General features: G+C 42.8%; 2 protein-coding genes across 6 annotated transcripts in view; one reads left to right on the top strand and one right to left on the bottom strand.

Annotated features, from left to right (window-relative positions):
• Positions 1–192: 192 nt before the first annotated feature.
• COG4 (component of oligomeric golgi complex 4) lies at positions 193–23909 on the bottom strand. 4 transcript variants are annotated; one of them, XM_081118160.1, is made up of 20 exons: positions 23728–23887; positions 22507–22545; positions 22043–22125; positions 21191–21305; positions 19338–19512; positions 18385–18578; positions 16427–16532; positions 15764–15921; positions 15040–15095; positions 12511–12644; positions 10761–10879; positions 9816–9982; positions 8849–9014; positions 5778–5840; positions 3260–3376; positions 2567–2659; positions 1913–1996; positions 1584–1685; positions 1203–1331; positions 193–758 (listed from the first exon to the last, which is right to left on the bottom strand). In XM_081118160.1, the coding sequence occupies exons 1-20, from the start codon at positions 23884–23886 to the stop codon at positions 624–626; spliced, it is 2394 nt and encodes a 797-aa protein (XP_080974286.1). In that variant the 5' UTR covers position 23887; the 3' UTR covers positions 193–623. The 4 variants fall into 4 exon arrangements, with proteins under 4 accessions (XP_080974286.1, XP_080974287.1, XP_080974288.1 ...); XM_081118161.1 differs by lacking the exon at positions 22507–22545 and having other exon boundaries at positions 23728–23909; XM_081118162.1 differs by lacking the exon at positions 1584–1685.
• Positions 23910–24151: 242 nt separating this feature from the next.
• Positions 24152–26157, top strand: part of SF3B3 (splicing factor 3b subunit 3) — a 38748-nt gene continuing 36742 nt past the window's right edge. The window contains exon 1 of one of the 2 annotated variants that reach the window (XM_081117828.1): positions 24152–24280. The gene's annotated coding sequence lies outside the window, so the exon portion shown is untranslated. Of the gene's footprint in view, positions 24490–26157 lie in introns of both variants that reach the window. The other variant, XM_081117829.1, reaches the window with a different exon arrangement.

Genomic DNA, 26157 nt, shown 5'->3' with positions numbered 1-26157 from the left:
GCCCAGGAAGGGGATTAGGGTCCAGGGTTGGATGAGCCACCAGCTATAAAGTGTGTCCTGGCAGTAGCTATGTGCCACTCTAGGTGTGGGGGGGCTGAGGCTTTAGGCTTTTGCCTTCACATGTCAATGCAACTGGTAGACCTGTCTTGCCCTGTAGCACCCAGCCCTCCCTGACAACAGCACACTGGCATCTCTCCAAGGAGTCTCTTTAATCAGGATGGTCATAAACATTATATCGTCTTTTTGGAGTAAACCTAATTCCCTAGGTCCCCAGATGCACCCAAATCCTTTAAGGCTGGCAGAGAGGCAGTCTGTTTGCTGCAGTGTCTAGGGATGAGAGCACGACCACCACGCAGAAGGCTGGCCTGCGTTGACTTGCCCACCTAATTAGGAGCTAGGGCACTCACCTCTTGGTGAGAAAGGGTTGCTCTCAAAGCATCACCCAGCTAGGTCTGAGTGCAGAGAATGGATAGTCAATGCCTTGTTTCCCTGCTGCTAATGGAGGAACGGTCTGGGCTGTTAGAACTCTCCTCATGCCAGAGAGCCTTGCTTAGCTCCTTGGCTGTGGCCACTTAGGGAATGGGCCCTAGAGTAAGATGGGCCAGCTGGGCTCACCCTGGCAGCTATAGGCGCAGCCTCTTGATGTCCTCACTGCGGAAGTCTATACGCAGAGCCAACACCTGGCGTACTTCAGCAGGGGTGAGGCGCCATGTCAGTGGGCCAGAGTTGGCTCCCCAGTAATCTAGAATCTCAGTCACCTGTGGGAAGAACAGAGACAAATGAGCAAGGAGGGAGCTATCCTGAGGGAAGGCCTGGGGCTCCACCTGATTCAGAGCAGTGGTGCCCAGGAAGGTTTCTGGCAGGGCTGGGCTGCTGGCATTTTAAAATATATTTTTTATTCTTTTTTTTTTTAGAGAGAGGAAGGGAGAGGGAGAGCGAAACAGAAACATGGATGAGAGAGAAACATCGACTGGCTGCCTCCTGTATGCTCCCTACTGGAGACTGAGCCCACAACCCAGGCATGTGCCCTGACCAGGTGTCCAACTGGTGACCTCTTGGTGCATGGATGACGTTCAACCAACTGAGCCACACTGGCCGGGCAGGTCTGCTGGCGTTTTGATGGAGTGGCTAGGATCCAAATTTGGTCTATGCCTCTCTTCCCAGACACCTTTCCCTGGCTAGGCTGAGGGGACCCCACATACCCGCTCTAGATTGAGAACTGTAGCCATCTGGGAGAGGCGGGCAAACTTGTCTCGGATGGTCCAGGTGGTTACCGTGGTAAGGTAGGCAATGAGTGACCTCAGCTCCTTGTCAAACTGCAGACCGCCCAGCTGCAGGGGAACATAAGCCGTCACTGCTCAAGGCCTGGCCCTCTGGTCTATCAGAACTGGCCCCTAATTTCCCTTAGTGCTGGGCTTTAGGTGGTACCCTGTGGCTCCAATCAGCTCTAAGGCCTCAGAAGCCAGGGCAGGACTGGGCCCAGATATGTAGGGCCTAGGAGTAGCAGATAGAGGACAAAGTGACTGGACTCATCTTTAGAGGAGAAACAACAGAGCTGGGGGCCTGTGCTCCCCGGATCTTACCCGGTTGAAGGTGGACTTCAGCACCACTCTCTCCAATTCAACTGCAACAAAGCTAGTCATGAGGCTGGTCAGATTGTCATAGATGACTGGAGACAGGCTGGCCTACACACAGAGACCAGACATCAGTGGGAGTCACACCCACCCCTCTGCCTATACAGTAGTCTTTGGGGTGTACGGACAGTTACATGAGGCCATCAGGGAGTGTTTCCACAGGCTGGGACTTGGAAGGGCTTCCAGGGTTGGAAGGGCTAGCAGGAATATGATGAGGCGCTGCTGGTTTGGGTAGAGGTGGGTAATTCCATAAGCCAGTCCCTAGAGCCCCTGCTCACCTTGAACTCTGCCATTTGCTGCTCCAGGTTGAGGATGAATTGTTGCACCCAAGGGTCATTGGCCTCATAGTCATTGAATTCTTCCTATTGTTAGGAAGCAAGATGGGTCACTGGGGGCTTCTCCAAGAAGAACCACTTACTCCCACCCCACTTCCACCCCTCTAACACAAGAGGTCCTTCTTCACCTGTAGCTTCTGACTCATCTACCTTAAAACCAGCTAGGACATCCCAGCTGGCAGTGACTGCTACTTCTGCATCACATTTCCCATTGGCAAACGACCCTGGGCTATAGCCACAGCCCACACAATATGGTGAAGCTCCTGGCATATTACTCACTCTTGCATCTCATGTTCTAGGAATAAAATCCTTCGGTTAAAAGAAATAAGGCTAAGTCTATGATAGGGCAAAAAGAGCCTTAATAAGAGGATGCAAGGTCAAGGCAAACTCCCTTTAAGTGTTTTTCTGAGCCCTTCTGACTGCAGGAACAACCTGTTTCCTGGGAAGAACCTAGGCTATGAGGGCAAGGGAAGTAGGCCTGAGAAGATACGAGGACTAGACTAAGACTAGTCTGTTTCAACAGTTCCATTGCCCTCCAGCTGGGGGATAAAGGAGCAAGGGGGTAATTCTGAGCTTGACGGCCGTGGTCTGACTGACCTCCTCGATGTTGTGGGAAACAGAGAGAAAGGTGTTGATCCAAGGCTGCACCTGCGGCTTGATTACTGTGTTGTTTAGCTCTGTCAGCCCTTCCTGTGAAGGACAAGGAGAAGTATCATACCTAGAAGGCACACCTCCCATCCTTCTTTTCTCCTGCTCCATCCCTTTACTGCCAGGGCATTCTTCCAGCTCTGAGACTATCTGCAGGCCCTGTTTGAAGTATAACAGATAATGCTGATAAAAGAGGCCAGGAACACCAGTTCCTTTGCAGATCTGTGCCAATTCAGGTCTAGGCCAGAGATAGGCCTAGAGGTTGGTGTTGTACACTCTCAAAAGAAGGTATTTCTGAGTGCCTGGTACTAGGCAGCACCTGTGATTAAGGCCAAGCAGCAGGTCTGAGTAACATGTGATTCCATTTCCTCAGAGCACCTTTCTGAGGGCTCTTGGTACAGTGGGGGCCAGGTGAAGACTCTAGAGGACCAGAATGCTGGCTTGTCAACATGATAACTGCACTGCTGAAGAACCAATGGGGCCTTTAGTCTCAAGGGACTGGCACAATTTCACTGGCTTGCATGCTACTCCCTCACCCCTCCTCCCTTTTTCTTTATACAGAGCCTATAGTAAGCCAGTAACAATCTTCTCAGAGCAACACACAGGCACAGGATTAAGCCAGTAGTTGAACCCGGGGCTTACCTGCAAGAGGTCTCTGAATTTGTTGGACACGGCAGCCAAGTCAGAAAGGCAGCTGTCAAACTTGGCCTGGGCCTGCTCCCCTCCAATGCCCTGGCTGAACAGCTTGGTACAGTCGCTCTAGAGGAGAACACCCAGTTTTCTGGTTTCTGAGCATGGGCAGCAGACAGTGGGGAGGGTGGCAACATGCAACTAGCCATTTCTCCTACTCTAGCCTTCTCTAGGAACAGCTAAGGCTGATCCTAGGCAAGCGTCCTTGGTGGGTTTCAGAAACCTGGATTCTATCCTGGTGGTTAGCTATTTGGCCCTCACTTCCCCCTTTGTAATCTGGGTGTACCAGTGTCAGGGAATGTGAATAAGAAACACAAGTACCATACATCTTTTCATACCTTTAGAGCCAGACATTCCTCCTAGGTTCAAATCCTGGCTCAGCTACCTACCAATTGAGTGACCTTGGTCAAGTGATTTAAAGTTTTTGAACTTCAATTTCACTGTCTATAAAATGAGAACAAATTCCTGCTTCCTTGGTGGTTGTGAGAGCTGGATGAAATGATGCACAAACTTAGCTCAGCACCTGGCACATAGTAGGCCCTAAGGACATACTAACTATTCTAGTTTCCGATTTTTAGATACTGTAGCCTGGCAGCCCAAGGGAGATTGTCATGATCACAGCTAAGATTTAACTACTTACCATGTGCCAGACCCTATTCTAAGCATTTTATTTTTATTAATTAAAGTATCTATCTTATGAAGTGGGTACTATTATTATTCTTATTATACAGACAAGGAAACTGGGGCACAGAGAAATGAATAACTTAAAGCCACATAGCAGTAAGTTGTGAAGCTGGGATTCAAGGTGGGAATTCTGGCTCCAAGGCACTTGTTCCTTCTAATCCCCACACTACAGCCCAGGTGCACATAACTCTACAGGGGGAGCTGCTTGAAGCTCACCATGTTTGGGTTGCTAGCTGCCCACATTTCTTGTAGCTTCCTTAGAAAGCCTGTGCTGTTTTGCCTACAGCAGGAGCAGCATTGTGGGAGAATTGCAAAGGAACTGATCTGGCAGGCAGAGGTCCTTCATTCCTATAGCAGTTCCAATCTTTACTATCTTTAGCTCTTTAACCTCATCTGTAAAATGCCACCCGACCTCATGGGCTGCTGATGGGTTAAGAACACATGTAAAATGCAAATCCAAAGGGGGTAGGATTTATGGGAATTGTTTTTAGCTCTTTGCTATCCATTTTTCTTTCACTTGGCTAGTTCTACAAGCTCAGTTCTGAATTCCTAACATTTCCTATAATTTTATTTCAAAATCCAACAGACTAAGTTAAAGATGAAGTCAAGAATATAATCTAAGATGCCCTGACTTAAAAACAATGACAGTCACCTTGTTGAATACATACAATGTGACAGACACTATGCTATTGGTACTTTGTGAGTATTGCTCTTATTTTATTCAATTGTAGAGCCCTTTCTGGGGTAAATTCATAATCTAGTCCAGTTTTCAATACTACTGTCAACTCCCACCTGACTCTTCTCTTGGAGACCCTCAGAAACCCCATCAGCTCTGGGCCTTCTTCTCTGTGTTGGTCCCCAGCCTCCTCAGTCTGTCCAGCCCAAAGGATGACACTCACCACCAGCCTGCACGTGGAGCCCTGTGCCTCTGTAGCAAAGCAGAGTACAAGGGCCACAAGGGAGGTAGGACCCTGCTTCCCTCCTTTCCCAGAGACAGAGTTGGGCCTCTTGTCTTCTAACACTTGGAATGCTCTGTGCTGTCATTTGTAACTCTTAATACAATTTACTACCACTGCATCCTTCAAGTACCAGGCGCTTTACGTTATCTTGTTCAATTCTCACAACCACCCTGTGGGGCAGAGATCATTCTCCCTGTTTTACAAATGAGGAAACTGAGGCTCAGGGAGGGTAGAGAACTTTCCTCAGGCTACACAATTGGTTAGTGGTCAAGTGGAGAGTTGAACTCAGGGGTATCTGACTTCCAAGTGCAAACACTTTTCAATATACTATGCAGCCTTCCTTTAAAAAATGGTAATAGCAACCAGTTTTGTACAGGTTGGTGACTCTATCTCATCTTAATTTCCTACATTTATAGAAGCTTTATCATTTTTATAGTGTTTTCAACCCTGTTTTTTTATTATGCCACCCAACAAGCCCAAAGTAGGGCAGGATGGAGATCCATTTAATAGATGAGAGAACTAAATATTTGAGAGTTAAGGACTTGTCCAAGGTCACATGCTAAGTATATGCTAGAAGATCTACTTTGAATCCTGATCTTCCAAATCTTGGGCCAGAGCTCTTCATACTGGTCCAGAGATGCCTTGTTACATACATCTTGATTCCCTAGTTAAACACTAGTGAATCTCCTCAAGTGCTCTGAAGGGGAGCTGGCTCAATGCTAGGGCATGCCACAGTCCCCACCAGGATGAGTTTATAGGGCTCCCTCTCAAAAAGAGGCCAGGGGAGGCTGTAGTGCCTCAAAGCTGATAGGCAATTTCCTCTGTACCTCCAGCGTCTTCTTCAGAGTAGAGATGTTTTCACTGCAGATTTCCACGTTGTTCAGAGTCACCTGGAAAGTGAAGACAGAAGAATGTGACTTCTTACTTATTGGTGTTTGTACCCACTCCAGTGCCACAAATGGCTGACAGCTGCACTCCTGTGGCTCAGATGAGAGCTAAGGACTGTCATCAGGTCTTAGGTTGGGCAGAATAGTGAACCAGGCTCGCCCTTTCTCCTGTACCTGACACCAAGGCAGTGAAGTCAACCTGACCTCAGAGATAGTGACCCAAGGTATTTGGGGATCAGCAGAGTCAGTGCACAGACAAATGCAGGAAAATGGTTCAGAGGTGGAGCTGTAGGAGTGGGGGAAGTCAGACTGGAACTTGGGTGCTGTGCTGTCCTGTAGACAATGAGGCGACACTGAGGAGTATTTAAAGCAGGTAAATGGCACATGAGCACAGCTATGGGTTGGGAATACTAACCTAGAGGCTGTGTGGGACAGGAATTGAAGTTTGAGAGGTTCACAGGGCCTCTGAACTGGTGTGCTAGTGGCATGGCCAGAAAGGCAGAGGTGATGTAGGGAGGAATCAATTTTTAAGAGATGAGTCAGGAGCTTCAGGATTTTGGGATAAAAGAATCCCAGAACCTGAGGGAGTTGACATTAGGACACCCCTCTTGTCTCCAAAGAATGCTTCCCTTATCAGTGTCCTGCAGCCGATACTGAAAGGTCATGCTTTTGACAGTGCTAAGGCTGCTTCTGCTGTGGACTGATAAGACTTAAGGCCTTTCATTAGCATACCACAACACATGGCTGCTAACATCACCAGATTCTAGGGAATTAACAGTACTGTCATGACCACTCAAGGATGAAGATGACAACATAAATGTTTCTAAGGTATTTAAGGGCACCAAGAATAATCTGTCATGAGGGGAAATGGATTTGGGTTCAAATGGTATTGATCTCAAAATTTCCTTGTACTGACAGCCCTTGTAAGCAAGGACTCACTGGGCTTATCCCAGCTCATGATGAATGATAGGTCAGTACCGTTGGGGAATTCATCTTGACAACCAAATGAATCAAGGTGACATAAAAAAAAAGCCCTGCGGTGGGAATGACATTTTAAGTACTTGGCATCAGAAAAACTAGAAAGCTGTCACCAAGCATTCAGCAGCACCTTTCCTTTTTTTAAAAAAATTTATTGATTTTTTTTTTTTTTTAGAGAGGAAGGGAGGGAGGGAGAACGAGCAAGGCATTGATTTGTTGAGAAACTTATGCATTCATTGGTTGATTCTTGTATGTGCCCTGACCAGGGATCAAACTTGCAACCTTGCAATATAAGGATGACACTCTAACCAACTGAGCTACCCAGCCAGGGCCTCAGCATCACCTTTTTTATTGGCCTTATCTTCTGGGCCCTAAAAGAATGAAACTGTCTGAATGGGAGCAGCCAATGCATGAACGCATAGCCATTAGCCAAATGGAGACTTGTGGAGCCAAGTGGTGGAAAATAGGATTGGAGTGGCAGGATGGGTCAGATTTAGAGGGCCCTCAATAAACCACCAGGCAGACATCTAGCTTTGTTGTGGTAGGTAGCAAGGAGTCATTTCTGAGCAGAGAAATGAAAGAATGTAGTAAGTTCTGTAAAAAATGAAATGGAAGGTAGCCCAGCTGCTGTGGCTCAGTGGTTGAGCATTAACCCATGAACCTGGAGGTCACGGTTTGATTCCTGGTCAGGGTACATTCCCAGGTTGTGGGCTCAATTTCCAATAGGGGGTGTGCAGGAGGCAATCAATGATTCTCTCTCATCATTGATGTTTCTATCTCTCTCTCCCTTCCTCTCAATAAAAACATATTAAAAAAAAGAAAGAAATGGAATGTAAAGAAGATGAAAATTTAAGTCAATCCATGATCAAATGAAGCTGGCTGCCCTTTTGGCAAAGTTCTCTAAAGGCACCATACTCAGAGGCAACAGTTTCTTGGAGCTGATACCCTTTTTTGGCAACAACCACGACATTCCAGTTCGATAGAACTCATGCCCAGGGAACATATCTTCAATGACAGGAAGAGAGTGGGGCTGCCTAAAGAGCCTCCATACTGGATCTGTCTGAGGACTAGTTACTGAGGGTTTCCTTATACAGAGATGGGGTAGGTATTAGCATGTTTAGGTTTCTGTCTGAGAAAGTAATAGCTCTAAACTCTTTTGGGGAGTTAAGAATCTGAAAAGCTAAGGACCATACTTCCAGAAAAAAATACATATATACACTTTTGCATCCAACCCCAGGGTGTTCAGAGACGCCATCTGTGTACTGATTGAGAGCTCTGCTATTAGATGTTTCCTTCAGTCTTTGACCCTCATAAGCCAAGACAACTAGAGTCTGGCCAATGTAAGGGTGAAGCAGGATGACCTTGGATAGTGCTATTCCCATTCTTGCCAAGACAGCAAGTGCCAGAGACGCCTGAATGTGAGCTCAGACTCATCTGTGTGTTTTTTGGCTCATCACAAACTAGCTGTTACCTTGTATAAATCCTTTCATCCTTCTATGCTTCTTTGACATCTGTCACACAACTGGGAAGACTCACTGCTTCATCACATCAGTCATTCTGGGTAGCTAAGGGCTTTAATAAGATCACCTTTCTGAGAAAGTTGAAAGCTTAAGAAGTGTGCTAGAAAAGCAGTCCTGGTAGGCTTAAAGGATTGGCACCCACCCATACTGGGGGACTGTCCTCAGAGGAGCCATCTGAAGACTTGGCACAGATATTCTAGTTGATCCTGTGGCAAATGCAAGCCAAGCTTGATACTCAGTGGAGCCCCTCAACAGCTGGATAGTGCTTTTAGGGATGAGCACTCTGGAAAGCTAAGCACCCAAACTTTCAGGCAGGAAACAGTGCCTGTCCTGGCTCAGGCTCCTCAGAAACAGGCCCCCTGGTTAAGAAATGGTTTCAGAACCTTCTAAAATGAGTTTTCCTTTAGACATTAGAGGAAAAGTCTCCAGTTGAAGGCTATAGTGTAGCTTAGAGATCATAGTTTAACCTCTCAAGATAAACCAACCCAGCTCCCGGCCAGTGGGGCTACCTACCAGAAAGGACAGCTTGGCCTCATCAGTGCTCTCAATGCCTTTTGTGTCAAATTTGCCCTGTTGGAGGCTGCTGTGCATGATGTTCACGGCACTTGTCACCCCACGCTGGATGTCCTGTAAGGTGGTGGCCGGGAAGCCTATCCGTAGCTTGTTACACAGAACGTCCCTGGGGGGGTAAAATGGCATATGGGGATTGATGGGGATTGACAGTGCTCAATCTGGCCTCCGGGACAGCAGGACCGAGGGCATCCTACCCTGACCCAGCAGCAGAAGTTGCTCTTTTGGGAGTATAACCAATCCTTGAGACGGTTTAGGAGACCATAAGCAGCCAGGATATGAGAGAGACCAATACTCCTCAAGGGCACTGATAACAAGAGCACACAGAGAAGACTAGCTAATTCTCGACTTCCCATAAGGATTTCAGTTATCACCACTAAGCTCCAACAAACTCAGCAGTATAGCTTAATGAAAGGCAGTGCTGAGCAAGAGTTGGGAGAATGGGTTTTGAGACAGTCAGTTTGGGACTCTAGTCCATATTCCATCACATATGAGGTGTAGTATCTTTGACAAGACATGGAATCTCCTTAAGCCCCAGTTTCCTCATCTATAAAAGAGAGCTAATAGTTCCTACCTCACAGGGTTTTTATTAGGACTGGCCTGTAGCAATGGTAACTATGTTAATATTACAATTACTGCCTTCATCTGAATTGCCTGTTCTCTTTCATAGGACTGAGGGCCAGTGACGACTCCAATTTAGTTCAGGGAACATTGACTTGGCCCATAAAATATCTGGCTGCTGTACAGCTGCCTGGAGCCAAGGATGTTGTGCTATGGATAAGAGATAATATCTTGTATAGAACTAAACTATCATCATAAGGAAAAAAGGAAAGAAACAAACAGGCCTCAGTAATCAATCATGATTAGGACCTTTCTGCCTCCTAGAAATGAGAAAGAGTGTCAACCATACCTGAAGTCAGACTCTAATTCTGTGGTGGCAAGGTTGATCATGGCACAGAGACAGTCAATGCTGGAGCTGGAAAGAGCCCGTCCAATGCACTTCTTAACAATGTAGAAGACATCGTCCACCATGCTGGATGTCAGCTGGCCCTTCTCATAAGTGTCCAGAGCCACAGCCTACTCAAAAGGCAAAGCACCCAGTGAGGGCCCCAGTTCTGCATGTCACTGTTCGAGATGGTTCTGGAATAGGCCCTGGCTCTGCTTCCTTTTCTATACCTTGTCCATGTTTTCCCCCATATGGTTTATTCTGGTGACAGCTGGGTGTGGATCCTCCTTATTAAAATAGCTCACTTCCACCTAGCTGGTGTGGCTCAGTGGTTGAGTATAGATCCATGAACCTGGAGGTTATGATTTGAATCCTGCATGCCCAGGTTGCGGCTCAATCCCCAGTAGGGGGCATGCAGGAGGCAGCTGATGGATTCTCTCTCATCACTGATATTTCTATGTCTCTCTCCCTTTCCCTTCCTCTCTCTGAAATCAATAAAAACATTTTTTTTTTTTTTTAAATACCTTACTTCCCTATTGATCACTATGTTAAGAAATTAAGTATTTAGGGCCTTTGCCTTGAGGATAACTTAACAGTTGTCCTGGTATGTAAGACATCAGGAGAGGCCCTTCTTCCCCAAGGATCCTCACCTATATACCTCTAGGGAGGCAGAGAACAAGCAGTCTCCCTGAGGAGCTGAGGTGTTCTTTTTTGATCCTTGGGGAAGAAGTCCCACCTGGATCTATGAAGAGCATGACAAGTCAAAGCGTAAAAACTAACCATACAAAGTGGTGCCATGCAGTCTGCATGCAAGGATATTCTCAAAGCAGGACCAAAAATTATGACATGCCTTCAGCCTGGCATCTTGGGCAGGAGCCCCATTTCCAAGGGATGTGTCCTCTGTCCTACCTTATTCACAGTCTCCCTCATGAAGTACTCTTCCATGGTAATGTATAAGCCAATTAGCTCCTGCATGGTGCAGCTCAATAGGCAATTATTGAGGAGTTTGTCCAGACACTTCTGGTGTTCTAGGGGATAGCCAAGAAAGAATACTCACTTTTCTTCTTCAAGGGAAACAGATCAACCCTTTTCATTTTTTCAGTTCCTTTCTAGTCTTTATGCCAAATCTGTACATAATTTACATGGTTACAATCACAGTATAGGTACAGTTTTGTATTGTGCTTTAAAAATTATAAATATTTTCAATGTTTCTACATAGCCTTTATTTTCTCTTATTTACTTTTAATGACTATGATATTTTATCAGATAAAGTCTATTTTTTAAAACTACTCTCCTATATTTAGGCACCTGGGTTATTTCCAAATGTTTTGCCATTATTAGAGATAACTGGAGATCGGAGTAATTGGAGTAAACATTTTTATACAAATAACTTTTTACTTCTTTTTCATAATTTCCTTAGAATTAATTAGTAAGACTCAAAAGATGTAAGTTTCTAGGGCAAAGAATGGAATATATTGGGTATAAAAAATTTCATTCTCTAAACCAGTCAATTTTCTGTGATGATGGAAATGTCCTTTATGTGTTGTCTAATGTGGTAGCTACTACTGAGCAATTGAAATGTGGCTAATGTGACTGAGGATCTGAATTTTAAATTTTATTTCATTTTAATTAAATTTAAATTGTTAACATGTGGCTGTGGCTACTATATTGGACAGCACAGCTCTGAATAGTGACAGTTATAATTAATAACAGTGAGGCCCAAAACTCCAAATTAGCATACATCCTTCTTTAAACACCAATTCAAGCAATGCCACCTGGGCCATATAACTAATTCCTCTGCCATGTATTACTGGCACAAGCCATGCAGAATCCCACAGATGCTGGGTTGGTCTCAAGTCTCCAGTTTGGGGAATTCTGTAATACTTGACCAGCAGGAATTAAATGTTCTTAAATTTATAAATAAAATAGAACTGTGGCACACTTTTTTTTCAATGTGTTTATCTCTTCAAAAATTGTGACTGGGAGAACTGAGAGACTAAGGGAGGGGGCGAAAGCCTTTCTTTACAGTACTCTTTTTGTATGCTCTTTCTTTATACTATATACACTTTTTTCAGTATTATACCTCAAAGCTATACTGAAGTGTAATTTATGTACCATAAAATTAACCCATTTTATGTATACAATTCAATGATTTTTTTAGTAGCTTTATAGTTTTGCAACAATTGCTACTATCCAGTTTGGACTATTCCTATCACTCCCAAAAGTTTCTTCATGAAATTATGTATATTTTTCATCTATCTGTCTGTCTGTCTATTATCTATCTATCTATCTATCTATCTATCTATCTATCTATCTATCTATCATCTAATCTATCTATTATCTATCAATCATGTACCTTCCTCATCTACCTACCTACCTACTTACCATGTGCACGTATCACTTAAACACTAGTCCCTAAACCAAAGCATGGTGTGGGTAAAAGAGAAGAGGAAAATAATTAGATGGCTTCAAGGACCCAGTCCAAGTCCAAATTCAGTTAAGTCTAGATTTCCTCCTGGGAGTCAATTTGCCCATAGACCCCCCCTTGACGCTAACAAGTCCTAGTTATTTCCTTATTAAGAGATCTGTGGCTTAACTATGAAACAACAGTGCTAACCATACCCCAGCCCTCCCAGGGAATATGGGAAATGCCTTTTACCTTGCTTTACTTCTTCTGAGGCCACGGAGTCCCCCACCTCAAAATCAGAGCTGATCCTCTTCCTGAGGAAGCTTAAATACAACTCACTGCGGGCATTCATCAGGGTGACTTCAGTCAAAATGGGGTCCAGTTCCCTGAGACACATGAAGCAGAAGGAATAAGCAGGATGACACTGGATTCCCTGAGATATAAAAGCTACAGGGCAAACACAGTCCCAAACATCCCCTCCCCACTGGGTCCAGAAGGTCTCTGCCAGATAGTCATCCTGGCTCTGCTGACCCAATTATAATCAGAGACGGCTGTCAAACACATATTCCACTTACATGTTTTACACAAATCACTCAAGCCCCTAAAATCCTGCCAGGGCTAAATAAGAGATTGGGAGGTGTGTTTTTGTTAGCAGTTTGAGTAAAAATTATCTATGCCTCATGTGAAAGAACATACAACCCTCCAACCTCTTATTTAGATGTAATGAGATTTTGGGGCATACCTTTAAACTGTCTCACACCCATTCATCTATCCAGATGATTAGTCGAAACATTGGAGGACTCACACTTCCCAATTTCAAAACTTACTACAAAGCTACAGCAATCAAGACAGTGTGGTACTGACATAAGGATAGATCTATAGATTAACTGAGAGTACAAAAATCTTCACATTTATGGTCAACTGATCTCTAGGGAGAGTGATAAGACAATTTAGTAGGAAAGGAATAGTCTTTCAACAAATTGTGCTAGGATAACTGATATGTACATTAAAAAAAAAGTTGAACCCCTACTTCAATTTATATACAGATTGATTCACTTTCCACACTGAAGTCTAAGAGATCTTTTTAAAACATAAATCTGGTCATATCATAATCAAGATTTCCATAGCTCTTAGGATACAAGACCTGGAATGGCTTAATTCTAACAACTTCTTCAGATTCATCTCATCTCATGAGGTTCTCCCCAACTTTCTGCACTTCAACTACACTGGCCTTCTTTCACTTTTTCAAACACACAGGGCCTTTTGCACACGTTCTCCCTGATCTACCTGGAACGCTCTCCACCTTATTCCTACTTACTACTCTTAAGGTCTCAGATCTAAGGTCATTTCCTCAGGGATTTTTCCTTGAACTTTATCAGCTTAGGTTATATCCCCTTATTACATGTTCTCCTGTACCCTACACTTAGTAGTACATCACAGTAGTTAATGGCATGAACTCTAGAGTGAGACTGCTTGGATTCTTTTCTTGGTTCTGTCACTTTCTAGGTGTATGACCTTGGGCAAGTCACTTAACCTTTTTAGGCTTTGGGGTCCTCATCTGTAAAAAAATGTTTATGGGTTAAATCAGTGATCCTCAACTGACGGTGATTTTACCCCTCAGGGAAAAATTAGGCAGTGTTTGGAGACATTTTTGGTTGTCGGAACTGAAGGGTGTTACCAGCATCTACTGGGTAAAGGTCAGGGATGCTAACAATACAGAGGTTGAGAAAGCCCAGATTGAATGATTTGATATTTGTTAAGTGCTTAGAACAATGTTTAGCATATAGTAAACACTATATATCAGAGATGCCACAGGAAAAGAATTAGGTTTGTTTTGTTCACTTTGTTTGTTGCCATATTTCCAGTGCCTAGCATGTAGTATGTACTCAGTAAAAGTTTTTTTTAAAGTAAACAACCAATTATATTATATTACATTATATTATGTTATATTGTATTGTATTGTATTATATTTTAAAAAATATGTCTTTATTCACTTCAGAGAGAGGAAGGAAGAGAGAGAAAAACATCAATGATGAGAAAGTGATTGACTGCCTCTTGCATGCTCCCTACTGGGGATCAAGCCCGAAACCTGGGCATGTGCCCTGACTGGGAATCGAACTGCAATCTCCTGGATCACAGGTCAATGCTCTACTGCTGAGCCATGCCAGCTAGGGTCTCAGTAAAAATTTGATTGAATGAATACATTTTTATAATGTTTGGATTTTCTTTTAACAAGCATATATTATTATTATCATTTTAAATATGTTTTTATTGATTTCAGAGAGAGGGAGAGGGAGAGATAGAAACATCAATGGTGAGAGTCATCGATCGGCTGCCTCCTGCACACCCCTTACTGGGGATTGAGCCCAAATCCCCAGGCATGTGCCCTGACTGGGAATTGAACTGTAACCTCCTGGTTCGCAGGGCAAAGCTCAACCACTGAGCCATACCGGCCAGGCAGCATATGCTATTTTTATTAGAAAAATTAAAAGCTCACAATTTTAGGATAGTAGTTGTTTAGGATAGTAGTTGCCTTTGGGTGAGATAGAGGAGGGGAGTCACTCTGGGGACTTCAAAAGTATTGGTAATGATCTATTATTCTTTACGAACCACGCAAGTTATATATATGCTTCTGTTTATAGGATATATTCCATTAAAAAAAACCAAGAGTCACAGATAAAATATTTTTAAAACATAGACCACACTGTAACAAAGTAGTCTCTGAATGATTCATGATTTCCAATTCAAACACCTATGGGCTGAAGAAAAGAGAATTATTACCTTGGTTCTATTTTTTCTGTTGCAGAATTTCTCAAGTTGTTCTGGATATGCCGGAACTGCAAAACACCACAAGTGAGAATGCTCTTCCCCACCCTCCTTCTATCTGCCTTTTGCTAGTCACTCTAAACTTCTGGCATACAAGAATGTTTAGACTTAGTGTGCTTAACTGGAAGTAGGCTTTCAGGATGAGCCAAAGATTTACTTTTGATTTAGATGGTAATGCTCACCTTTATTATTGCATTTAAAAGTGATGCTAATGGTATTCCAATGGACTACTGTCTAAAGTCTATGGGACTACTACTTCTAAGTCCTGCTCTTTACTTTCTCTGCTCAAAAGAATGGAGAAATTAAGTTCTGGAAAAGCAAATGTTACCTTTAGTACTTAAGGGTACAAAGGAGAAGTGTGAGACGTATTACTTGACACTTAATAGGATCTTCACAAATAAAATTCTCATATCACTAGAAAGCACAGTTGCACGTTCTGTGATATAGAACTGGTTTAATGTTTCTGTTGTGTTCCTTTCAGGAAGCCCTTTCCAGTTCCTTCTCAATCTTGTACTGAGGCCATCATCATCTTGACAACACCTCAAGTCCTGATGGGCAAGATGCAGGTCAGTCTGTATTTGGTATTTATTTTTCTCCTGTCTGCATCTTTTTTCTCTTTTCCCCCATTTATTCCCTAGTTAACACTGCTTCCAAACCACTAGTAGCTTTTCCTGCTTACCTGCTGGTGGTAGTTCCTCTGCTTGATGAACTTTTCTACCACCTTCTCCACCTGTCTGTCACACTCCACCTGCAGATATTTTATCAGGGTATAAAGTCTCCCTGGCCCATAATAGGTTTCCACTATTGGTTGGTGAGTTTCCACAATGCGGGCAATCCCTAGAGAGAAGATAGCAAGAGGGTTGGATTCCAAATATTCTTCCCACAAAATAAAGTCTTTTCCTCTGCCAAAGCTGACCCAGGGTCTAATTTAACCCTTTTTGGTTGTTTCACCTCCCCAAATGAATACAAATGGTTCTTGTCAGTGTTAGAATTTGCTAAGCAAATTTGTCTGTTAAGTATGCTCTGTGCTTGGTACACTAGCAGGCATTTCCTAAGTTATATTGATAGTTTCTACAAGAACATCTTTAAAAATCAGTATCACTCTCTTCCCAGGAATGTATTTTAGAGTTAAACTTATTCTTAGAGTTTGGTCTTGAGGGCTAGGGAGTATCAAACTAATCTTTGCTAACCTGATATTGAATTGGAAGTTAATTCTCCAATAAACCCGCATACAGTAAATTACATCAATAAAGGCATCAGGCCAGTGGGGAGAGAAGAAAAGTTAGGATGCAGGTGTTAGGATAATGTCTGTAGTCTACCTCTAGTAGAGAAAAAGGCTTGCCTTCAAAAAGGAGAGTGAGTGTATCTGCAAAGATGATTGCAGCTCTTCGATCACTCATGTCTGTCCCTAGTACCAATAGCAGATTCTCCTCAGCTTTATTGGCCACCTGAAAAAATAAAATAAAAAGAAAATTCACATATATTTCTGACCAAAGGCTAGCCTCAGTTTTCCCCAAAGATTTCCCATTGCCTTTCTTTTTCCCATGTTTCCCCTGATGCCTAAAAGTCTAGGCAGCACAGAGGTACCTCCATTGAGAGCTCTGTGTTGTCTAAGCCTCAGGCGAGACAAGGAACTTAAACACAATGGTAGCTCTTCCATTCAGAGGTATAAATAATGCTTTTCTTTTCTTTGAAAATGTTCTGCTGCCTGGCCGGGTGTGGCTCAGTAGTTGAGCGGTTGAGCGTCCACCTAGGATCCAGGCGATCAGGGTTTGATTCCCGGTCAAGGCACATGCCCAGGTTGTGGGCTTGATCAATGACTTTCTCATCATTGATGTTTCTGTCTCTCTCCCTCTCCTTTCCTCTCTCTGAAATCAATAAAGATATATTTTAAAAAAAAAGAAAAAAAAAAAAGAAAATGTTCTGCCATTGCAGAACACATTCTAAAAAATTAATTAAAAATAACTAAACACAACTACTTAAATATTCAAAAGGAACAAAGGAGTGTTTGGTGAAAAGTGGTTCTTCCTCTTACCTATGTCTCTTGGTCTCCTAATTCCCATCTTTAGAGGCAATCACTGTTAACCCTTCCAAAAATATCCCATGCCTATACAAGCATATATCTTTATTGCCATGCCCCTCATTTTAAACAGGAATGGTAGCATACTGCTATTTAACTTAACAAACCACATATATAAGAGACTGAAGTATGTCAGCACATATGGAACTGTATTTTTCTTAATGGCAGATTAGTGTTCCATTATAGAGAATTAGGGATGGATGGACAGGATGCACTCTGACATATAGTTGAAAAAAATGAGCACTGGCCAGGTAGTTCAGTTGTCTGGATCATCATCCTGTATACCAAAAAGGTTTCGGGTTCAATTCCTGGTCATGGCACATACCTAGGTTTTGGGATTGGTCCCCAGTTGGGGAGCATACGGGAGGCAACCAATCCATGTTTCTTGTTCACTCTCTTCCTCAAACCAATAAAATATCCTCAGGTGAGAAGTTAAATAAACAAACAAACAAACAAACGATAACCTTCTGCACACATGCCTGTTGGGATTTGATTCTCTCACATCTAAGTTGAGGAAAGAAGGCTGAAACTTTAATTGGAGCCTGCTTCTTTTTCAGGATTTAACCTCAAGTGACCTAATCTGCTTCATGTCATTGTGGTTAAATTTTGAGACTCAACCCTGGTTACAAAGTTTTAAAAGCACTCACCAGCAACTCCAAATGCTCTATAAAGAAGCCACTTCCTGGCTAACAGCTTGAAAAGGGTAAGTCAACTTGTCAGAGAATTTACATTTTAATTTTCCTATACTTTCATTTGGTCTGTTGGAATAAATGAGCATCAGATGTCTAGGCCATGCCTGGTACAAAGACTAGAAATAGATAAATGTTGAATGAATGCATGCATCCAGTCCTGCCGGCTATGGCAAAAACAGGGAAGTGGATGCGCAGCTGGCATGGCTCAGTGCCTGAGCATCGACAAACGAACCAGGAGATCACGGTTCAATTCCCGGTCAGGGCACAGGCTCAGGTTGCAGGCTCGATCCCCAGTAGGGGGTGTGCAGGAGGCAGCCAATCAATGATTCTCTCATCATTGATGTTTCTCTCTCTCTCCCCCTCTCCCTTTCTTTCTCTGAAATAAGTAAAAAATATTAAAAAAAAAAAGCAGAAAAGGGGAGTCAAATCAAGAGATGAGAAAGTATCCACAGACACTGGATCTACCTAGTGCGCCCATCTATAGGCAGAGAACCATACCATTATCCTGCCAAGCAATCAGGGCCATACCTGCTTGCAAAGGTATTCTGAGAACTTGCTTAATCCCTCCTCATGCAAACCCAGTAGCGGAAAGATCTTGAAGAAGCGCTCCACCTGGGGCAGATCCCCTTCCTTAGTAGCAATAGCAAACTTCTCTGTTACAATGGTTTTGAGACGCTGTTCAGCTTCCTGCAGCAATTTCAGGTTGGCATCAATCATGCTCCCTGTGCCATGGGGAGAAAGTGAAAATTAATGCCATTTAGTCTGTGCACCACTTTTTTTTTTTTAAGTCTTCAACAGAGGATTTTTCCATGCTTTTCAGAGAGTGGAAGGGAGAGAAAGAGAGAGAAAAACATAGATGTGAGAAAGACACATCAATTAGTTGCCTCCTGCATGAGCCCTGACCAGGGTCAGGATTGAGCCTGTAACCCGAGCATGTGCCCTGACTGGGAAATCGAACCAGGGACCTCTTGGTTCATGGGTTGACATTCAACCACTGAGCCACATCAGCTGGGCTATACAAGGATTTTCAACTGTGCAGAAGGTTGGTGCTTATAACTCCCACATTGCTCAAGGGTCAACTATGTATGCCTTGTCATTTGCAGATCGATAAATATTAGCACGATGAATGGATGCATGAGTGAATAGCATGAAATAAGGCTAGACAGAAATAAGAACTAGAAAGGGTGAGTCAAGATTATGGAAGGCCCAGGATAGGAGGCTAAGAATTTAATTTTTTAAGTAGGCAATATGGGCAAGTGGAAAGAACCCACTGGTCAGAGAACAGCATATCTGGATTCAGTTTCCTTTTCTATTAAATAGGAATAACAACACTGCCCTGGGATGGTCTAGGCCCCATACAGGGTCTATTGCCAGACAAGGAAATTTCCTAACAGTACATGCCCTTCTCCTGATTGAGTGTGCCTAGTTCAGATTACAGATGCTTGCCAGTTAACTAGAAATCAACAGTTTGGGATGCTTACCTTCTTTGCCCTGTCGGCTGAGCTCGATGACTGATTTGTCTAGGCACAAGTAGCGATGAATGTGGGCCGCAGCCTGCTCATAATCTTCATTCCTCAAAGCAGTCTGAACTCCATCCATGCAGAACTTCAGGTCTAAGATATCATCAGCTCTTTGAATAGCTTGATAGAGGCGGTTCTGCAAAAAGACTTGTTGCTCAGAAACAATGTCCTATTCTACCAAAAACATCTCTTCAGAAGGTAGGGAGATTCAGGGACTGAATATAGTTAACCATAGGCCCTTTCCAGCCCTCACTGGTGAACTTAAAAATACTACCACTCACAAAACGGTTATTGCAAATGACCAAGACCATGGATAAGTATCATGCAATTTAATTTATGTAACCAGATCATTCAACTAATGGAAGTAAGAACAAGGATAATCCATATTTTCTTTTTTAAAGCTGCTTATACCAAGCAAACAGTTTTTTCAATTTATTTTTAATTTCTATTATTGGCTTTTAGAGAGTGAGAGGAAGGGAAAGAGAGAAACAGCAATTTGTTGTTTCACTTATTTATACATTCATTGGTTGACCTTGTATGTGCCCTGCCTGGGGATTGAACCCACAACCGTGGTATATGGGACAAGGCCCTAACCAACTGAGCTACCCAGCCAGGGTAATAACCCATATTTATATTTGGCTTACATTGTTAAATTTATAATAGAATCAGAATGTATTTGACATTTTGGAAACATGACATTGTAAACCAAGTTATAAAGTAAATGAAATATATGGAAAGTATTTTTCTTTTAGAATAAACAAGAATGTTTAAAAACAACCTTTAATATGTTGAGTTGGTGGCCTTGTGGCTTAGTTTTGTGGTAAGTTATTTTTGCAGAATCTGAACAAATAGATCAGGAAAAGTTATGCTATTTCATAGGGCAAACCAAGGCTGGGACTGACTTGTTCAAGAGCCCAGACTCTGCACTATCCTGTTCAATACAGTAGCCACTAACCCCATGTAGCTATCGAGAACTTGAAATGTGGCTAGTCCAAACTACAAAATACACACTGGAATTCAAAGATTTAGTACAAAGATGAAGGTAAAATATCTCATTAATACAATTTTATAGTAATCACATATTTAAATGGCATCTTGGATATGAGTTAAATAAAATATTTTAAAAATTATTTTCACCTATTTGTTTTACTTTTTAAAAAATGGCTACTAGAAAATTCAAAAGTACATATGTGGTTGGTATTAAGTATCTTCTTTTCCAACCTGAATCATCTTTATTTCATTTTCTTGCCTAATTGCACTGGCTAGAACCTCCAGGATGATGGTGAAGAGAAGCAGCAAGAGACAACATCCTTGTTTTGTTCCTTACCTTCACAGGGAAAGCAACCAGTCTTTTACCAGTAAGTATGATGTTACCTGTGGGTTTTTTTATTGAGGACCTTTACCAGGTTGAGGAAGTTCCCTTCTATTGCAAGTTTGAGTTTTTTTATAGGGGTGTTAAATTTTGTAAAATACTTTTTTGAGTCTATGTGGTTTTTGTCCTTTACTCTATTGATATGGTATATAACATTAATTGATTTTCATAAGTGAAATCGACTCTGCATTCCTGGGATAAATTCCAACTTGCTCATAGTATAGTTCTTTTTGTATGTTGCTGGATTTGGTTTGCTAGTGTTAAGAATTTCTATGTCTATATTCATAAGCAATTAATCTGGAGTTTTCTTTTCTTTTGATATCTTTGTCTGGTTTTGGTATCTTGTGTTAGATTTCTACTGGGTGGTGCTGCTCTAATTTCTAATGTGGTGGCTTTTCTAATACCTCTACTAACTCAGACATCAACACCATAATGCGATTACCTTGGCCAGGTCAAGCTGACGAACTTTGCTGGACACATTCTCAGCTAGGTTGCAGGTAAAGGTGATCATTCCAGCTAGCTGCTTTGCATCACCTTCAATCAGTTGCAGGTTGGGACTGGAGATACACATTGTCAGCACACACATATCCATCGGGGCAGAGGGTAGGAGTAAGAGGCAGAAAAAGTGTTTTTGCAGATGGAGACTATGTCTTCTACTTCTTTTGTACTTCCCCACAATTCTTAGCTTAAGCCACTCTAATAACAGCTTTTTTCCCTAAGCATATTTTACTGTAAACTCAGGCTTATACTTTAAAGATACCCCTAAATAGGTACTACCAAAGAATTAGGGAACAGATTCTCCCAATTGTTTTTTTCTCTTTACTTTTTTCCATCACCATTTACCCCCACTATACCCTCTTCCCAACTGTTACGTGAGCATAAAATGTACTAACCAACAATCTGAGAGGATGATGAAATCAAAGAGCAATTTTTATGACTAGCAAATATGCAAAATTTGTAAAAAACAGTGATTCTCAGATTTGAGCCATGCACCAGAGCCTCCTGGTATGCTTGTTAAAATACAGATTCCTGGTCCCCTCCCCAGAGTTTCAGATTCAGTAGGTTTGAGGTGAGGCCCTAGAATTTGCATTTCCAACAAATTTCCAAGCGATGTTGGTAGTGTTGGTATTGCTGGTCAAGAACACTTTGAAAACCACTTAACTGTACCCTTTAGGTGTTCACTTTACCTTGAGGTAATGCTCCTCTTTGTTTCACACTCAACTGGCAGAAAGTTAGGAAAAGTATCTACTGGACCCTGTTGTACGATAGCTCTTACTGAGATTAACAGACTCACCCCATTCGATGGAGAGTGACCATTTTACTTTCAATGGTGTTTTGCTGTTCCAAAAGAGCATCCAGCTCTCTTTCCACCACTTTCTGAAATGCACAGAAACATCCTGTCATCAGAATGGTCAAAAGGAACTCTAAGAGCTTTCCAGCCCAACCACTTAGCTGAAGGTTGAACACCATCTCAAATGCCTTCTTTCCTTCCACTAAGTTACCCCAGAACATTAACCAACACCACTTAATTTTTACACTTATCACAGTGCATAGTGGTTATTACGTATATCTTATTTCATGGAGCAGATGAACCCCACAAAGGGAGAAAACAAACCTCTATTCAGTATTATTAGCATAGGGCCTAACACAGGAACACCTTTAAAATATTATGGCTAAACAAATGACACTTCCAAAGTGGCAGTTAAAGTCTCTTCATAGTGTATAATTCTTTCTCAGCCAAGCCATTTACTGTATTACCTCAATTAATGTAAACTTCTTATGCTTGAGTTTCTTCATCTGTAAAATACGGATAGTAATACATATCCCATGGGACTGTTGTTTGAGCCAAACACGATATCGAACATAAAGTGCTTATTAACATAGTACGTGGCTTATGGTTCAATAACAGCTATTAATATTAGCCAAGCATGTCTGTTAAAATAGTCCAGTAAGATACAGATGGCAACTTCACCTCGACAGTTATCATATACAAATACAGAACATTGTTCCGTCTGTAAGATTGACTTAATTTCCCCCGAAAGTATTGTTTGACTCAATGAATGCAAGTTTAGGAATGTTAAGAGTACTTAATTTTATAATGCACAACTTGCTGAAAAACGTATCAGAAACTGCTATAGCTGGTGCAAGTTAATACTTGAAAATATTCAAAGACGTCAATGATCCCTCCCCTCCTCCAGGCTGAAGCTGGCTTTTGTGCTCAACCTTATCTAAATGTTTGGTTTTAGGGAGCAGCTACTAAACTTTTAGAGCAGGGCTTAGATCTTTTCCTCCTGACTGGCAGGGAACCCAACTGACATTCAAAAATGTATTGACAGCATCCGGTTGCCACAGAACAGTGAAGGAGGCAGAAAGGAGATAAAGCATTAGGAGCTGAAAGGAATCCTTGCTAGAGTCGAGTCGGCGCCCCCTCATCTGACACAGTGTCAGGGGTACAAGAGATGACGTGACTTGTCCAAGATTAGGCAGTTTTGCCTGAGTCGTAAAATCTCAAGCTTCTACAAAGCTCTGCATTTAACCGAAACGCTAACATTACACCCCCAAATCATTTCCTCCAAGAGGAAGTTTTAAAACGCTTCACCTTTACTTGCAACGACTGCAGGCTTAAATGAGATAATGGAGTGAAAGCATTTCATAGTTTTTTAACCTGCTAAGCAATGCAAGAGAACCTTTATTCTTACTCTCAGGAGAGTTGGCATATACGTTCAATAAATCAATGGGGGGGGGGGGGGGCGGATCGCCCAGATGACAGGGAAAACAAGCTTGGGGGCATCAGACTGAGTGAAGGGTTCTAGAAGGTAGGTCCAAGAACCACATTCAACTACACTCCCGCTTCTCGAATAGGTGCTTTTTTGTTTCTCTCGGCAAGGAGAAAGCTTCCCACAGCCCAGATTTCCCCGACTGACGGCTCTTACGCCCACTACCCCTGGATGCTCCTGGAAAAAGGCTCAGCCCTCCCACCTCCTCGCCGCAGAGCCGTTCGTACACAGCCTCCAGCTCCTGCAGCTCCGTCAGGGAGCGAATGAGCTCGGTGGAGATTTCGGAGCAACGGCCTCCTCCCACTCCCTCAGGCGGCGGAGGCACCCCTAACAGCTTCTGAGGGGAATTGAGGTCCGCCATCTTTGTTCCCATTCCGTGTTTCCGGCCCCGCGAGGCCCCCCTCCTCGTTGGCGCACCGGTGTTTTGGGGCTGCCCACGGAAGTGCCCGATGAACTTATTTTTTAAATGTCTACTTAAAAAAGCCTATTCATTTTATATTCTCCTGGAAAAAGTGACAGTCATAAGGTATGTTTAAGTAATTTTCAATGCGGGGTGGCTGCAAGACCGATGCATTAAAAAAATTATATACACGTCCTTTAGGCGCCGATTGGGGCCTTTTTCCGCCGCGCGCCAAGCTGAAGGTCCTTATCTTGAAAGCTAATGGCGGATGCCGGTGTGTCGGCTTTGGCGGTGGCTTAGGCCTTGAAGGAACTCTGCATCCGCTGGATATCTACACCATCTTTCCCGCTGTAGGGTAAAGAAGCAGCCCCCCGACTTCCCCCGGTCCGCAGAGGAATAGAGTGGCTATATAGGAGTGTGCACCGGGGTTTTTTTTTTGGGGGGGGGGGCGTCTCTGAGGCAGCCTAGGCCCGAGGGGATTCGGGCAAGAAACGGGGAGGTCGACGGGAACGTTTGGGGCGTGAAAACGGCTCCCGGGAATTATTACCTGTTTCTGTCTACAAGGTGGGAAGGGGACCTGACTCAAAATAAGCCTTTAGGGGTTGCTTAGCTTTTAGGCCTTGGGGCCTCTTTGGGTTTGGGGGAGGTGTGAGAAAGGGCGGGCAGGAGGTCTTCAGGACACTGTAAACAGCACTCGGACGCGTCAGTGAAGAAGCCTCGCATGTTAAAAGCGTAAATAACGGAAACAGTCTTTGGAGCTAAGACCTGTTTTGAATGTGCATTTTGGTACTTGGTCGACTTGTTTCCTTCTCTGATCCTCAGTTTTATCATTTGCAACACGGGCAATGATATCTATCTTGAAGACTGCCGAGTTTAAGCGCGGTAATGTCCATTTGGCACGTGGGAAGGGATGGAGGGAGCAATTGCAGGCTCTTTTTCTAGTAAACACAAACAGGAGAGAGAAGTCACAAAATTTACCAGGTTGTGGCCCGTGATGGTTCCTGGTGCAAAGTTCTTGTAGTTTTAGCTTGCTTTTTCTCTTAAATACATCTTCCTCCATTCCCCAAGATGAACGAATAGTTGGGGAACCTGGATTCAACTAGGTTTGGGGAAAATTAATTCCAAGGATGTGACTGGATGGCATCAGTTACAAAGGAACTTGAAAGTAGGCCGACTTCGGGTATAAAGAATGAAAAGCAGCCTGGAGGTAGCTTTTCGGGGGTTCAAAAGTGGCTCGTGGTTTCTGCAGCCTTGTTTGTTAATCCTCACTTGAGGATAGTTTTTCCATTGCTTTTTCTGAGGGGGCGGGGGGGGGGGAGAGAAAAAGAGAAAGAAACATGGACACACATCGACTAGTTGCCTCCCCCACGCGCCCCCACCGGAGGGAATTAAAAAATTAATAATAACTCAGTTTCTTTTCCGGCAGTGACCGTATAGGTATAGTTTTGGGTAATTCTTTTGTGGTAGAGGTACATAAGTTTGTAGTCTTAAGTCCTGTATAATGAGAAGAACTTTTTTTCATGACTACCCTAGGGAGGCCTTCTGAAGCGGCAGGAATTCAATTTTGTTTTAGTTTTTGATGATGAGTAGGTTTAAATTTTAAATTCTAATCATTCCTGAGACATAGAGCTATAGAAGAGGTGCAAGTGAGTAGAGGTCTGGTTGTGGTGAAATAGACTCATATATTGTTGGGGATGTAAATTGGTGAGTTTCTTTGAAAGGTAATTTGTCACTATTTATCAGATTTTCAGTTGTATGAGTCCCTCAATCCAGCAATTTCACTTTTATGAATTAATGGTAGAGATATTCATGCATGTATAAATGACCTATGTGTGAGTTATTTTCTTTGCAGCAGTGTTCACAATAGCAAGAGATTGGGAACAACCTAAATGTTCATCAGCAGGGTATTGGCTAAATGAATTTTAATATACCCATTCAGTGAAATACTCTGCAGTTATAAAATAAAATTGAGAAAGCCCTTTATTGGTATCTCCAAGATAGAGAAAATAATAAATAAATTGCAGTATAATGTGTGTGTACAATATATAGTACCCAACCTTTTAAGAAAAGAGGTAAAATACAGTACATTTTTTTAAAAAAATGTTTTTTTATTGACTTAAGAGAGGAAGGAAGAGGGAGAGAGAGATAGAAGCATCAATGATGAGAGTGAATCATTGATGGGCTGCCTCCTGAACACCCCCATTGGGGACTGAGCCCAAAACCTGGCTTGTG

The sequence above is a fragment of the Miniopterus schreibersii genome, assembly GCF_964146895.1.
Source record: "Miniopterus schreibersii genome assembly, chromosome: 18".
NCBI classification, from domain to species: Eukaryota; Metazoa; Chordata; class Mammalia; order Chiroptera; family Miniopteridae; genus Miniopterus; species Miniopterus schreibersii.
The sequence above is the reverse complement of the archived record's forward strand: the minus strand, read 5'-3'. Positions and strand labels throughout refer to the sequence as shown.

What these genes read in the sequence shown, in the direction of transcription:
- COG4 (XM_081118160.1), bottom strand. Translation starts at nt 23,886, where the DNA reads ATGGCGGACCTCAATTCCCCTCAGAAGCTGTTAGGGGTGCCTCCGCCG. An exon ending in CTCAGAAGAAGTAAAGCAAG is followed by an intron (nt 10,880 to 12,510) that starts GTAAAAGGCATT and finishes GCTATCCCCTAG; the next exon opens with AACACCAGAAGTGTCTGGAC. An exon ending in AATTCAGAGACCTCTTGCAG is followed by an intron (nt 2,660 to 3,259) that starts GTAAGCCCCGGG and finishes TGTCCTTCACAG; the next exon opens with GAAGGGCTGACAGAGCTAAA.